Source organism: Diplotaxodon limnothrissa, linkage group LG14 (assembly GCF_057381915.1).
Source record: "Diplotaxodon limnothrissa isolate DT_005_m linkage group LG14, D_limnothrissa_male_GT1.1, whole genome shotgun sequence".
Lineage (NCBI taxonomy): Eukaryota > Metazoa > Chordata > Actinopteri > Cichliformes > Cichlidae > Diplotaxodon > Diplotaxodon limnothrissa.
Window position 1 is genome coordinate 23635503 of NC_140609.1, and position 12497 is coordinate 23647999.

The following is a 12497-nucleotide window of genomic DNA, read 5'->3' on the forward strand; positions in this document are numbered from 1 at the left end:
GTTATCAGAATTCAAGTTTTTCCTAATTAATAAATCAAAGAAACCTTCTTTCTTACTGTTGTTTTGTCAAGATTCAATTCTACTCCATTACAAATTACTGGTAACAAATTGAAAAAAAAAAAACTACTATGTTATTTTTTGTATTATTTTTTTGGACACTTTTACTTCTATGATTATCAAAGTTCCGAACTATACTCTCATGCATTTTAAGTATGAATACACTATTATGATGATACCTTTAAAATCAACAGTTCCCTGTTAATGGTGCCAATTAATATCCACACCATTGATTTTTGCAGTAAATACATTAGGCTTTGCATGTCTCTGTGTTCTACTTCTACTAATGTGCAACACTTTTCTGCTTTGGTGATTTTGACCTCAGTCTTAAAAGTAGGTTAGCTCATGAGTTTCATTTTGCACACTTGGGGAAATCCAAGCTGTGGAGCCTAAATATACTTTGACTTGTTTTCACATTTACAGTTTATGTAAATCTTCTTTGTATTTGCTCCCACTTTATCTCTCAGTTTCATTTTCCCCTGACATGCAATTATGAGGTATTTCTCTGCACTGCTACGCTAACGATACTCTGGTGCAGCTGGGTGTTAAAGCCTGTGACCTTAGCATGCTGAGATCACTAAATGACTCACAAGATTATATCAAAAACAGAATGTCTCAGAAATTTTCTGCAGCTTAATTATATCAGGAAATAAATCCTGTGTTTTGCTGACTCCCTGATGGATCACATTAAGCCCCCTACAAACAAACATAGGTATTGCTTTGATTGTAACTTAAGTTATTTACTAGGGGTGCAACGATATTCGTATCGATATTGAACCATTCGATACAGTGCTTTCGGTTCGGTACGCATATGTATCGAACAATACAAAATTTGTAATTTATTTTATCAACTTTCCTTCTGACAATGCTGTCTGTGTTGAGCGCTCAGTGAATCTGCGTTCGACTACTCCGCCTAGGCTGCACTGTCGAGCGCAGATCCACTGAGCGCTCAACACAGACAGCATCGTCAGAAGGAAGAGCGCAGGGCAAGCTAGCGAGACAGAAGTTAAGCTCTCCTTGCAACATGGCAAATTGAACCTCCCCCACCCTCATTCAGATCTGGCGTTTGGAATTATTTTGGTTTTCATGTGACGTATGACCCTGAAGGTAAGCGCGTCATGGACTAAAGTAAAACAGTATGTTGGATGTGCCACGCAATGCTCAATTACATGGGTGGGAACTGGTGTGTTAGCGCAGTTAGCTCGTTAACGTGTTGGCCGTCCAGCCCCATGCACGGGGCGATCCGCGGTAGCTCGTTAACGGAGATTTGCCGTGTTGTGGCGTTAAGGTCATTTCAACGAGATTTACGCTGACAGCACTAGTGGGAACAAAATGAATATGACTGCACATTTACGCCGACATCATCCTAGTGCAAAGACAAGTGGAAGCAGACAAAAACAACAAGCATGCTACTAACTTTAGCCGAGTCATTTAGATAGCCGTTAGCACATGATTCTCCTTATGGGGACCTGATATGTTTAATATGCTGCTGAGAATATACCCCAGAAGAAGCGTATAGTATAGCTTTTATTTTGGAAAGAGCCATTTCTCTGTAATAAACTCTCTTTTCCAAAGATGAGTGATTCCTCAATCAGATACAGGGCTCGCAATATCGCTAGCCCGACGTCCTGGGGCTAGCGATTTTTCCAGTCGGGCTACCAAAATCTATCTCTGCCCTGCCCGTCGGGCTATCGTAGGAAGGAAAAATATATGTCAATGCTTTTGCATTCTTTCGGAAATGTAGCTGGGTAATTATGTCATTGGCATCGGTGAGCCACTGTCAATATGTGACATATTGAAATCGCGTTTGCATTGGCGCTTGTTTTTTGCTTTCACTTTGCAATCGCGCAAACTGTGTATAGAGAGCGACAGTACTGATCTGTGAGTGACAATAATTTGTGCACCAATTCCTCTGACATCGTCTTATCAATCGTTAGCTTACTATGCAAACATGACAAGTGAAATCTCCCGCAGCTTAAACATGTGAGAGGTTGATCGCGCAGAGAATCGCTGAGCTTATGTGAGTGCGTGTGTAAAAGCAGCAGGATATATATTAGTTCTGCTGAGCCAAATAAGACAGGTCAGGGTGAAGAAGTGACAGCCAAAGAAAAGCTTACCACAAAACGGAAAAGTTATGACAAATCAGACTATAAGGCAAAAAGAAAGTGCAGCTTTATGGTTTCATGGACAAAAGAATTTCTGTGGCTGCGATATGATGAGCTATATAACCGGGGCTGCACATAAGTGGTCCGCAGGTGCACATTCGCTGTCAAAATAAAAAACACGCACAAGGGTTAGGGTTAAATTTAAAAACTGTACTTTTGAGTTAAAATATATATTTAGAATTTTAATAAATGACAAATTAAAAAGGCATGAACATTTTTTTTGTATCGAAAAAATATCGAACCGTGACACCAAAGTATCGAACCGAACCCAACCGTGAATTTTGTGTATCGTTCACCCCTACTATTTACATCAACTTTCAAAAGTAAATACAAAATAGAAATAAATCTATATTTAAAAGATATAGGCCTTTTCACATGTCTTTGTCTCCTCATCCCTACAAATATTTCAACAGCCTCTTCCCCTGCCTCAATTAAAAACTCATTAATTGCCTCCTGAATGTACAGAACTTGGTTGCCATGACTACTAAACAAAAACCAAAAGTAATGACAACATTTTATCAGTACTTACACTTTGGGTGATTTTTTTTAACCATGTTCATCAATTATAAGCATTTTGATTGTTTTATGTTTTCAGTATCTTGTGATCATTAATGGACAATAACGTGTTTCTGTAATCCGATTACTTTTTCAAGTAACGAGTAATTAGATTACTGTTACTTTCTCATAAACAGGCTGCGTAACTGCGTTACTAAACCATGATTGTTTGTGAGAGTGTCTCATGACAATGACGTACAAGCGTGCAACGTCCATGGCAACAACAAACGTGTGTAGATCACCAATGGATAATATGGAGCACGGTAGAGAGTACGACCGTGCAGCGCTTAAAGCTTGGAAGTACTGACATTACTTTGAGTTTGACTCCGTAAAAAGTGACACAAACATTAGTGTCTGATGTACACTCTGTGTGGGAATAAAACTTTTTTCTACAGAAAAAAATGGAAACTTCAAATCTGAGCAAGCACCGAGCACGCTGTAACGGGAATGTGAAATTCACAGAGAAACCCCCAGATCCCCCCACTGACATGACCGCTGCAGCACCACACCACACTCCTGCTAAACAGGTGAAACTAGATGTAAGAGTGACAGGATTTTGTGCTGTGGAATCTTTGGTTTTATTTATTTTTTGCTGTCTTTTACTTGCATCTATTTGAAAGAGTGAGTATAAACACAAAACATTATTTATATGCTCGAATATGCAGAAAATAGGTTTAAATGTTAAACAAATTTCTTCAGGTGAAAAACTGTTGCGTATAATTTAATTTTTGCTTGATGCATTGTGCATAAAGTTAAAAATTAAAACTAAGTAATCTAAGTAACTAAGTAATAAGTAATTAATTACTTTTGGAAATAAGTAATCAGTAAAGTAACAGGATTACTTTCTTGGAGAAGTAATCAGTAATTAGTAACTATTAGTTCTTGCATTCTTGTGTAGGTTGTAGAAATAAAAGTAAAACTGTATGCTTATGCAACCTTCGGTTGTTCTTGGCCTCTGCACAGAACTGTGTATTTCAGCGTTCTTACCATTTATATTTGCTCCAATATCAAGTCTGAATCTCTCTTCTCTGAGAAATGACTTCATTAAATTTTCTGAAGTTAGTAATAAGTGCATTTCAATATGCTGAGTAAGAGACCAACACCTCGTAATTTTTCCTTTCAGCAACCAGACTGTTTGTGGAAGATGGTGAGCAAAGATTAAGATGAAAAGCTAAAAGGAGATTGAAATGCTAACTTTTTTTTCCATGTGGAGAAATGTATTTTTAGTAAACTTAGAGAAGCTAAAAGTTTAGAGAGCACCTAAAGGTGAAAGATAAGAGCTTCTCAAGAGAGAAAGAAGCAACAACAAAAAAAAGGAGAGAAGAAAAAATGTTTTTTTTTTAAAACTGTTTTGTACTGCCCAAAACAAACTATTCAAGTATTTCCTCACCCAGAGCCCCTCCATCCTGCTGCAGACCCATGGACCACTCCTGCAGGATCTCCAACCTGGTCTGCAGCTGTAGTTGACAGTGCAAACTCCTCCCCCAGGCCTGCTGGAGCTCTTTGGCTGCAGTGAGAAGATGATCTTGTTGACTACTCCCTCTGTCACTGCCAGGTTGGGACTGCACATGTTGCAAACTTTGATCTGAACCCCACTCTTCAGTTAGTGGCTTCAGCACATTCAGTACTTTGAACAATGCTGCCAGAACCTGTGAGACACAAATCTTACTCTGACTCCAAAAATGTTTTTATTTTTGAATCAAACATCTGCTATTATCTGTTTCATTTGTTTTGTTACATAGAAACAGTTACTTTTTATCATATCGATACTTATTATGTGAATGCAACCAAAAGCAATCAGTCTAATTAAGCACCTTGCTTTCTAATAAAGTTTGATATCCTCCTGCATGGGGCACTAGTTGTCCAGCCCGTATGGTTGCCCCTCCAACTCTCACCATCTGCCCACTCAGTGGTTCAACAAAGGGCTCACCCAGCAGGACTCCACCTACTGGCAGCACATCTCCTACAGAGGCACACAGAACAAGTTTGTCTGACTGAAGTTATGTACTCTAGAGTGTAACGGGAACTCCAGCAGCTCTAACCTGTGATTGGATCCAAGTTCACCCCGACGGTGAGCACAATGTTCCCTGTCCTGGAGTCCAGCATAGGATAACCAATCTGTATAGGCTGTGGTAAGCGGGTGAGAGGGCAGACATGGATTCTTCCCAGAGTGTAGACTAACCCAGTTTGGGGGTGAATGGTTACTGCCAGAATAGGTACTGGGACCCCTTTGTCAGGGTCTGCCATGGGAATCCCCAGCTGCAGTCTCTGGCCTGGTCGGAGGCCTCTGAGGTGAGTGCTGGGGAGAGGCTGGTCTGAGTGGCAGGAGGTCGGGTAAGGAATGAAAGGAAGGAGAGGACTATCCCACTTCCTGTTATCATCTGGAATCATTTAAAAACAGCACATAATTGCTTTTTAATGCAGAGGTCTCAGACATGTTTCATGAACCATATGAGCCCTTCTTCAGAAATCTTTAATGCGTGTCATAAGTTATTTTCCATGAGCTATTTTAGCATAAAATGGTTATATTCATTTTGATTCAGTTCATTGCTGCTTGAAATGACCAGGATCCCAGTGTATTAGGCTTTCTATTTGTAGAAACAGCATGTTTTGGTCAGGTTGTAACATGTTTAACACAAATGATCTGTTCTTCTTTAGTAATTGTATTCTAATAGCACGGTTTTAAAAATGACTCTTGGTGAGTTTAGATTTATTCATCTCTAAAATACAAAAGATTGCCATTGGTGTTTTGTGTTTTCTGAGCATAAACACAAGATTGATTGATTGGGCTCTTTATTTTTTTTTTAAAAAAGTCTGAACTAAGTTCACATGAAATCTTTTTTCTTTGACTGTTTTATTTAGCATTGCCCTCCTCAGTAACCCACAGCCAATTCATACCTGTACAATGGTCAGCTGTGCAAACTAATGTAGAGCTGGCAGGATCATAGGCCACGTTTCCAGCAATGGGCAGAACTCTACCGGTGTGTGGATGAACAAAGAAATTAGGCGGCACTGCCATCGTGTGGCCGCTGCTCAGCAGCACATGGCTGTGAGCATTTGGCCTTATGAGGCCTGTGACTGAATCACAATAAACAGCCCCAGAGACACGGACGGACCCATCAGGATCTGGAGTTAAGCAGAAGAGGAGATTATTGTGATCAATCATCTAAATAAAATTTTCATTTAAACCCATTCACACTGTTTGTAAATTTAAATCCACAGCCTTATGTGGCTACACAGTTATGTTTGATTTACAACAAAAACATACAGTGTATTTATTGGATACATCATCTAACATTTAGCAAATTAATAATGGCCTGTATTTGTATAGCGCGTTACTTAATCCCTAAGGACCCCAAAGCACTTTACACTACATTCAGTCATCCACCCATTCACACACACATTCACACAATAATGTATTCTAACCCAGCTTTTCTCAGCCATAGTCTGTCTGCATGTTGCAGTTCACCTAATAAGCAGCAGATGGTGTAGTTTCTTTAAGAAACATAGGCGCAGATAAACAAATGAAAGAGTTTTGACTCACCAAAGATGTCATCTTTGGTAAGGACAGTTCCAGTATCAGGGCACAACAGTTTGGCTCCTATACCTTCGCCCAACAAGCCCCAAGACCCCTGACGGTGGCACTCTGCCGACAGTAGATCTCCCATCTCATCGACCAGTGATGTTAACCTCTGGATCAAACTGAAGATGGGAGACAGCAAAATGAATATTCAAGGGAATTTAAACCCTTAAACTCTAAGGTTCCCCATTACTACAGTCATGTGGAAAAAGAACGTTTTCACAGGACTCTATGCATGTGGAAAACGACATACATCCCACAATTCAAAAGTTTGTAGAATCACTTTTTAACCTGAATAAATTGATTATTAATAATTGAGTATTCATTTATGGACAGCTCTTTTAAGGTCCCACCCTTGTATTTCACTAATGACTTTGATTTGCTAACTGCACCGCCTTCTTTTCTTTTTCATCCAATTTCTTGTACCTTTGCTGCTGCACTGAAAATCATTGTCCTGTTATGTTACCCAATTTCAGCCATCTATGTTACCATCTAGAGTCTACTCAAAGACTGCAAGTTGCCTAGATCCTGTTGGTGCAAAACAAGCCCAATTATCACCCCTCCACCCATGTCCTTGACAGTTAGTATCAGATGATTGTGCTGATATGCTGTGTTTGGTTTCCACCAAACATGGTGATGAGCATTATGTCCAAACATCACTACTTTGGACTCATCAGTCCAAAGGACAGTCAGTCAGTTCTATAAATTTTAATTGTGCTGTCATAAACTTTGAGGTCTGTAGCGTCTGATATGTGGCTCCTGGGTTTTTTGGTCAGACCCTGGGGTGAATTTGTTGGGACCTCCACTGTTGGGGTACTGAGTAAACACACACCTGGCTCTTTCTTTTTCACATGGCTGTACTTGAATAACTGAACAAATGAAAGCTTTACATTTGTTGGAACAGTTCAGTGGAAGTCTGGTTGTTACTATAAAGCTTAGACAGTAGTCTGGTGCACTCTCTGAGCCGAGATGTGAACACACTGTGGATCCTCCACTGGGCCTGCTGCTCTCGCCTCAGAACCTGAAGAAAACCAGTCATACTTGATCATGTATACCTTGCTAATGCAATAATTTTACATCTGAAAGTATATACTTGTTGAGCGATGCTATCTAAATATACTTTACTCAAACTGATGCTACACTTGCTATTAAAACTTTTGTTAAAAATTTGAATATAATTTGACATGTATATGCAGCTTAATAAAATGTAAACCTTCAGCTGACTGTCAAGTAGTGTCCTCAGCTGTGAGGCCAAAGATTTTCGTCGCACCACCTCTCGTTCAATCTCCCTCCTCAACATCGCATAACCTTCCCCCGGCTTTTCCTCAGCGATCATATGCGGATGGAGTATTTGCAGTTTCCCAAGCACTCCTTGGTATAGCTCTTTTACCTAGATGAACACATATTTTGGAGACAAAAAGAAAACATTAAGTGTTTGTCATAAGCAGATAATCTATTGACAGCCCAAAGCAACAACCACACATTTAAATAGCACTAGTGAGAAATGCAAGCTGCAAGAAGTGCATCAGTGCAAAATGTTCCATCTCCACTTACATCTTTAACACCTGAGCTGTCCTGAGGGCTGTAACCAAAATCTGTTTGCTTTTTTAATAACTTAACTTTTCCAAACATTCCCAAATTGCTCTTTCTCAAATTACACAAAAATAAGATTCTCTCTTCCAAATGTTCACTACAGCAAATATTCTGTTTTGGCAAGAGATGGTTCCCAAAGCGTGCTGGATGTAGAATGGCACATGTATGCTGTGAATTCTCCACAAAATGTCCTGTTCAATGGGGCATTACTGAAAGTTTGTACTCGGGAGCTGTTAGGTTTTCCAATCAGACTGAATCAGACATTTGTATTCTTCCCTGCAAAGAAGCTTCATTTTAAAAAAGAAAAAAAAAAGACACCTGAGGGCTAAATTATTTATTGCCTATTCATAAACCAATAATATAGGCATATTCAATATGCAGCTTTTATTTTAAGAGTGCAAAAGAGAATACTCTTTTGTCTGGTGTGTTTCTTGAGAGAATAAGCATGAGTGTGTGAGTGAGACAAGAGAGTAAGCGTTTATCATTTGACATGCTTTGTGATTGATTGGCATTTAAACTAACAGCAGCAGACCTCAGTGGTGAGCTGTCCCAGTCGTGTAGTGACAGACAGGCTCTGCTTGAGCAGGAGGCTGTAAAAGGTGTTGCTGTTGAATGCCTCCAGATCCACCTGGTGTTCATAATCCCAGAACTCCTCCGAGGCGTCTGTGGAGGCTGTAAAAAAAAACACAGTCACAAAGAAAAGGATTACAACAATATAAAAAACTCATCCAACTTATTTCAAGGTGAACTTTGATAGGTTATAGCATTATATGATCTTTTGAAACACGTAAGCATGTTTTGCAACATCCTCTCTACTGTTCATTTACAGACACACAGAAGCCTTGCTAAACATTTCACATTTTACAAGCATGTAGCAGGTACTTATTTCTCCCTTTTAACAGGTATTTTAATATGAAAATGTAACATTTTGTGGCATAAGAATTCATTTTAAATGAAGTAATAAGGTCTTGAGGGAACTCCATAAGTTCTCTAAAGATCACTGATGTCCATGGACAAGCTGTTCCTGGCAGTTCCTAAAGCTTTTTCAGTTATTGTGGAATGATCTGTCTGCCCATGTTACGTTGCTACCCCTTGATTTGGGGGGTATTTTGGTGCTTTTTAAAGCACTTTGTCAAAACTGTGTTTTTTATAAGGGCTCTATAAATAGATTGGATTGGATGTGGGCTGTTTTGATTTTACTATCAAAGAGAAATCAGGCATGTAAAGAGGGGTTTTTCCAGCAGTGTTTGGTTGGAAATTTCACCTTAGGGTCATTGCCGGTGCTACATGAGATGTTACAAGGGTTCTCAATGTGTCAGTGTGTCGTTTCATGTTCATTCAAGTGCCATATGTGTACACTCTGCAGGTGCATTAGTTGAAGTGGAGAAAACCATGTTATTTATGTAATGTATTGGGCTTTAGGGTTTCGACGAATGAGTAAAGTGTCAAAGTGTTTACGTCTACAATGTTCCACCTGGCTGAATGGAGCCTTGAGTTGTTCTCGATTGTTGGTTTCGATGAGTCTTTCTCTGTGAGATCACCCTTGAACCTTTTGACGAGTAGTCATCCATTTGGTAGGCCAGCTGCAGCGAGCGGTACCGTGCTTTGATTGGCTCCTTCTCTGGCCATCCATATTCACGAAACAGGATCTACATAGTACAGACTCATCAATTAGAGTGATACTTTTATATTTCACATATACTTGTGTATGTAGACTAACCAGCATTGTCACACATAAACAGAGGATGACCACAGCTCCAAACATTATTCCTACGGTCACCAGCCAGTCTGGCCGGAGTAACAGGTTGCGTCTCCTACTGATTCCCAACCTGGTCACGTGACGTGGGATGGTAGGGAAGAAAAAGCCAGGCTCATAGCACTGGCCACCCGCAGGCATCACTCGTACATACTGAATAATGAGAAATAAGTAGTTAGAGTATCGTGGCATAGCAGAAAGAGAGAGAGAACTTACTATTTACTTGTTGCTACATCAAGGAAGTTATCGTGTTTGGCTTCACTGATTGGGATTTGTTTTTAAACTACCTACATTACATTGTATAAGAGAGGTAAAGACGAGAGTGCAAGTAGGGTGGATTTATGACAGAAGGACAGCAGAGAGTTTACAAGATAGTAGTGAGAGCTGCTATGATGCACATTTTGGAGACAGCGGCACTGGCAAAGAAGCAGGAGGCCAAGCTGGAGGTGGTGAAGCTGCTCAGATTTTTGTTGGGAGTGACTAGAAGGGACAGGATTGTAAATGAGTACATCACAGAGAAAGCTTAAGTTCAGCATCTTAGAGACAAGATGGAGATGGACATGGGCATGCAGAGGGTTGATGTGACGGAAGAGGATGTAAGGGATAGAGAAAGTGGAGCAGCCAAAAGAAGAAGAAGACTTAAATTTCCTTGTTTGATGGAACAAACGTGGATTACCTAATAGCTATTTACTAACAAGGTGTAGCTGCTTATAACACTAGCTTCATGGGGTATGCTTAAAGAATACAGCTGCGGTCAGAAGCTAACATCCACTCATCATGTGCATAAATGTCGTGGCAATTTGGGCTTTTAATGATTTCTTTGAACTGTTCCTTTCCAGGGTGAAATGACTGTACAGCATACATGTTTAATGACTTTAAAAACAAAGAATCTAGTGCACAAGCTTGAATTTCTTTTGGATTATCTCTAATCCACACAGCGTCAAAAGCAACATAAGACTTCAAATATGTACATATACCCACACTACTATTTGGTTCATTGCACCTGAAGCTTTTGGTAGCCAACAGCAATCATATGGCATTTTTCCCTCTGGATATTTGACCTCTCTTCTTGGCAGAATAGTTAATTTAGACTGGTTGGTTTCCTGTCAGGAACAAGCTTTTAATATATTCTACAAATGTTCAATAGAGTGGAGGTTGGGGCTTTGGGAAGGTCATTGCAGAAGCTTAATGTTAGCTTGCCTTATCCATATCAAACCCAGTTCTGATGTGTGTTTGGGGTCATCAGTGGAGCACTCGACTCTGTCCAAGTTTCAACCATCTAGTTGCTGATCTGAGGTTGAAGACCTTGGAGGTAGTCCCACTCTTCACAATCAGTTCAAAGAAATCATTAAAAATCCCCAAAATAACCATGACTATGATGAGTCCTTAAACATCTGAGCTTAACTGTGTATTTTTGTAAAGTTTGTTACCAAATGTTTGTGCTGATGGCTGCTCGGTGTAAAGACATATACTCCCGGCTGGCTAAAGACCACAGCAAAGCAGCTAGGAGGAGTCCATGACAATGTCAGCTCTTCTTTTAACTGTCTGAATGCGCCCCAGTCAAAGTCAGTGTTTGTGTTGTACAAGTTGTCACTGAAAGACATAAATAAGCGAGTTGGGAGAAAATGTACAAACAGAGAAATGGCAGGAGAAAATGGGCATGAAAACAAGTATCCGGCTTACATGTCATACTGGGGATAGTGACGTGGGCTGACAGTGAAGAGTATTACATCACCCAAATGGAGACATGCTGTCGGGTTCAAAACGCCACTTATGCTTGGCCTTCTTCCTTTTCCATTAATATCAGCCTTATCTCCTCTCTCCATTTCTGTGTCTCCATGACTGATGTTTCTAATACTGACATAATGTTTCCCTGAAAATCCACAATGCAGTGCCCTCATTATTGCAGCAATTACTTGGGTAAAATTGCTCATGCATTCATTTGTGTATTCATGATGTGAAAAGATTGTTTTATTATGGCACACCAGCTGAGCTCTGAGAATCCTGTTGAGCGGTGTCAGGAAACAGTCGCTCAAGTTCCTTTGGGAGGCCGCTGAGGAGGCCAAGGAAGCCTGCATCTGCAATCAGACAGGAAGAAGACAGATAGATAGGGGGAGGGTTCTCAAAAAGAGAGAGAAAGAGAGGGAGAGCTGCAAAGCGATAAAGTGCAGGACATAAAAGGCATTGTGTGCGGCTGCGTCTCCACCTGTTGTTTGAACAATGTAGACAGGACGTGATGACTGGATCTGGCTGCTGCACTGCAGGTTCCCTTGGGAGTCCCACTGTTTAAAAATTGTCTCTAGCACACTGCCAGAGACGCTCAACACCTGAACACACACAATAAGTGTGTTTGCCATTAATAGGTCACTGCAGCACTGTCTGCAGCTTTCTCTTTTGGAGAAATAAAGAGGTTTTCGCATAGATGCGTGCATATTATACCTAAAAACTGTCCATCATATGATAGTTTCAGTGCAAATGTTACATTATATAGTTATCGCACAGTTTTTGTGCTTCAGTGCATGAACCTGCAATTTCCTTTCTTCACCTGATTGTCATAGCTCCACACCAGTCCCATTTCCCCATTGGTCTCGCACTGGAGCTTCAGTTCAGCAGCTGCCCTGCTCCTGCAAAGGCCTCCACATGCAGCTCTTCCAGGAGGCTCTCTACAAATACACAGGCCCAGCTCCCCATCAAAACCCCGGTAGTCCTCTGCAGTATGGCACACCTGCAGGAAAAAGGCAGAGCAAGAATCAGCTCACAGTTTTTAGTGGTCTCCTTTCTAAACAGAAAG

The 12497-nt window shown here is 40.4% G+C and overlaps 1 protein-coding gene across 1 annotated transcript in view; it reads right to left on the bottom strand.

The window, feature by feature from the left end:
• The window catches only part of LOC146618847 (uncharacterized), a 35178-nt gene that overhangs the window by 21469 nt on the left and 1212 nt on the right, over positions 1-12497 (bottom strand). Inside the window, exons 3-17 of the mRNA XM_085370509.1 lie at positions 12252-12431; positions 11913-12033; positions 11692-11784; positions 11390-11579; positions 11137-11299; positions 9671-9859; positions 9425-9599; positions 8483-8622; positions 7571-7747; positions 7248-7378; positions 6322-6479; positions 5676-5903; positions 4820-5158; positions 4592-4740; positions 4168-4426 (exon numbers count right to left, since the gene is read on the bottom strand). Of these exons, the coding sequence (XP_085226635.1) occupies positions 4168-4426; positions 4592-4740; positions 4820-5158; positions 5676-5903; positions 6322-6479; positions 7248-7378; positions 7571-7747; positions 8483-8622; positions 9425-9599; positions 9671-9859; positions 11137-11299; positions 11390-11579; positions 11692-11784; positions 11913-12033; positions 12252-12281 (2542 nt within the window). The 5' untranslated portion in view covers positions 12282-12431. The remainder of the gene's footprint in view (positions 1-4167; positions 4427-4591; positions 4741-4819; positions 5159-5675; positions 5904-6321; positions 6480-7247; positions 7379-7570; positions 7748-8482; positions 8623-9424; positions 9600-9670; positions 9860-11136; positions 11300-11389; positions 11580-11691; positions 11785-11912; positions 12034-12251; positions 12432-12497) is intronic.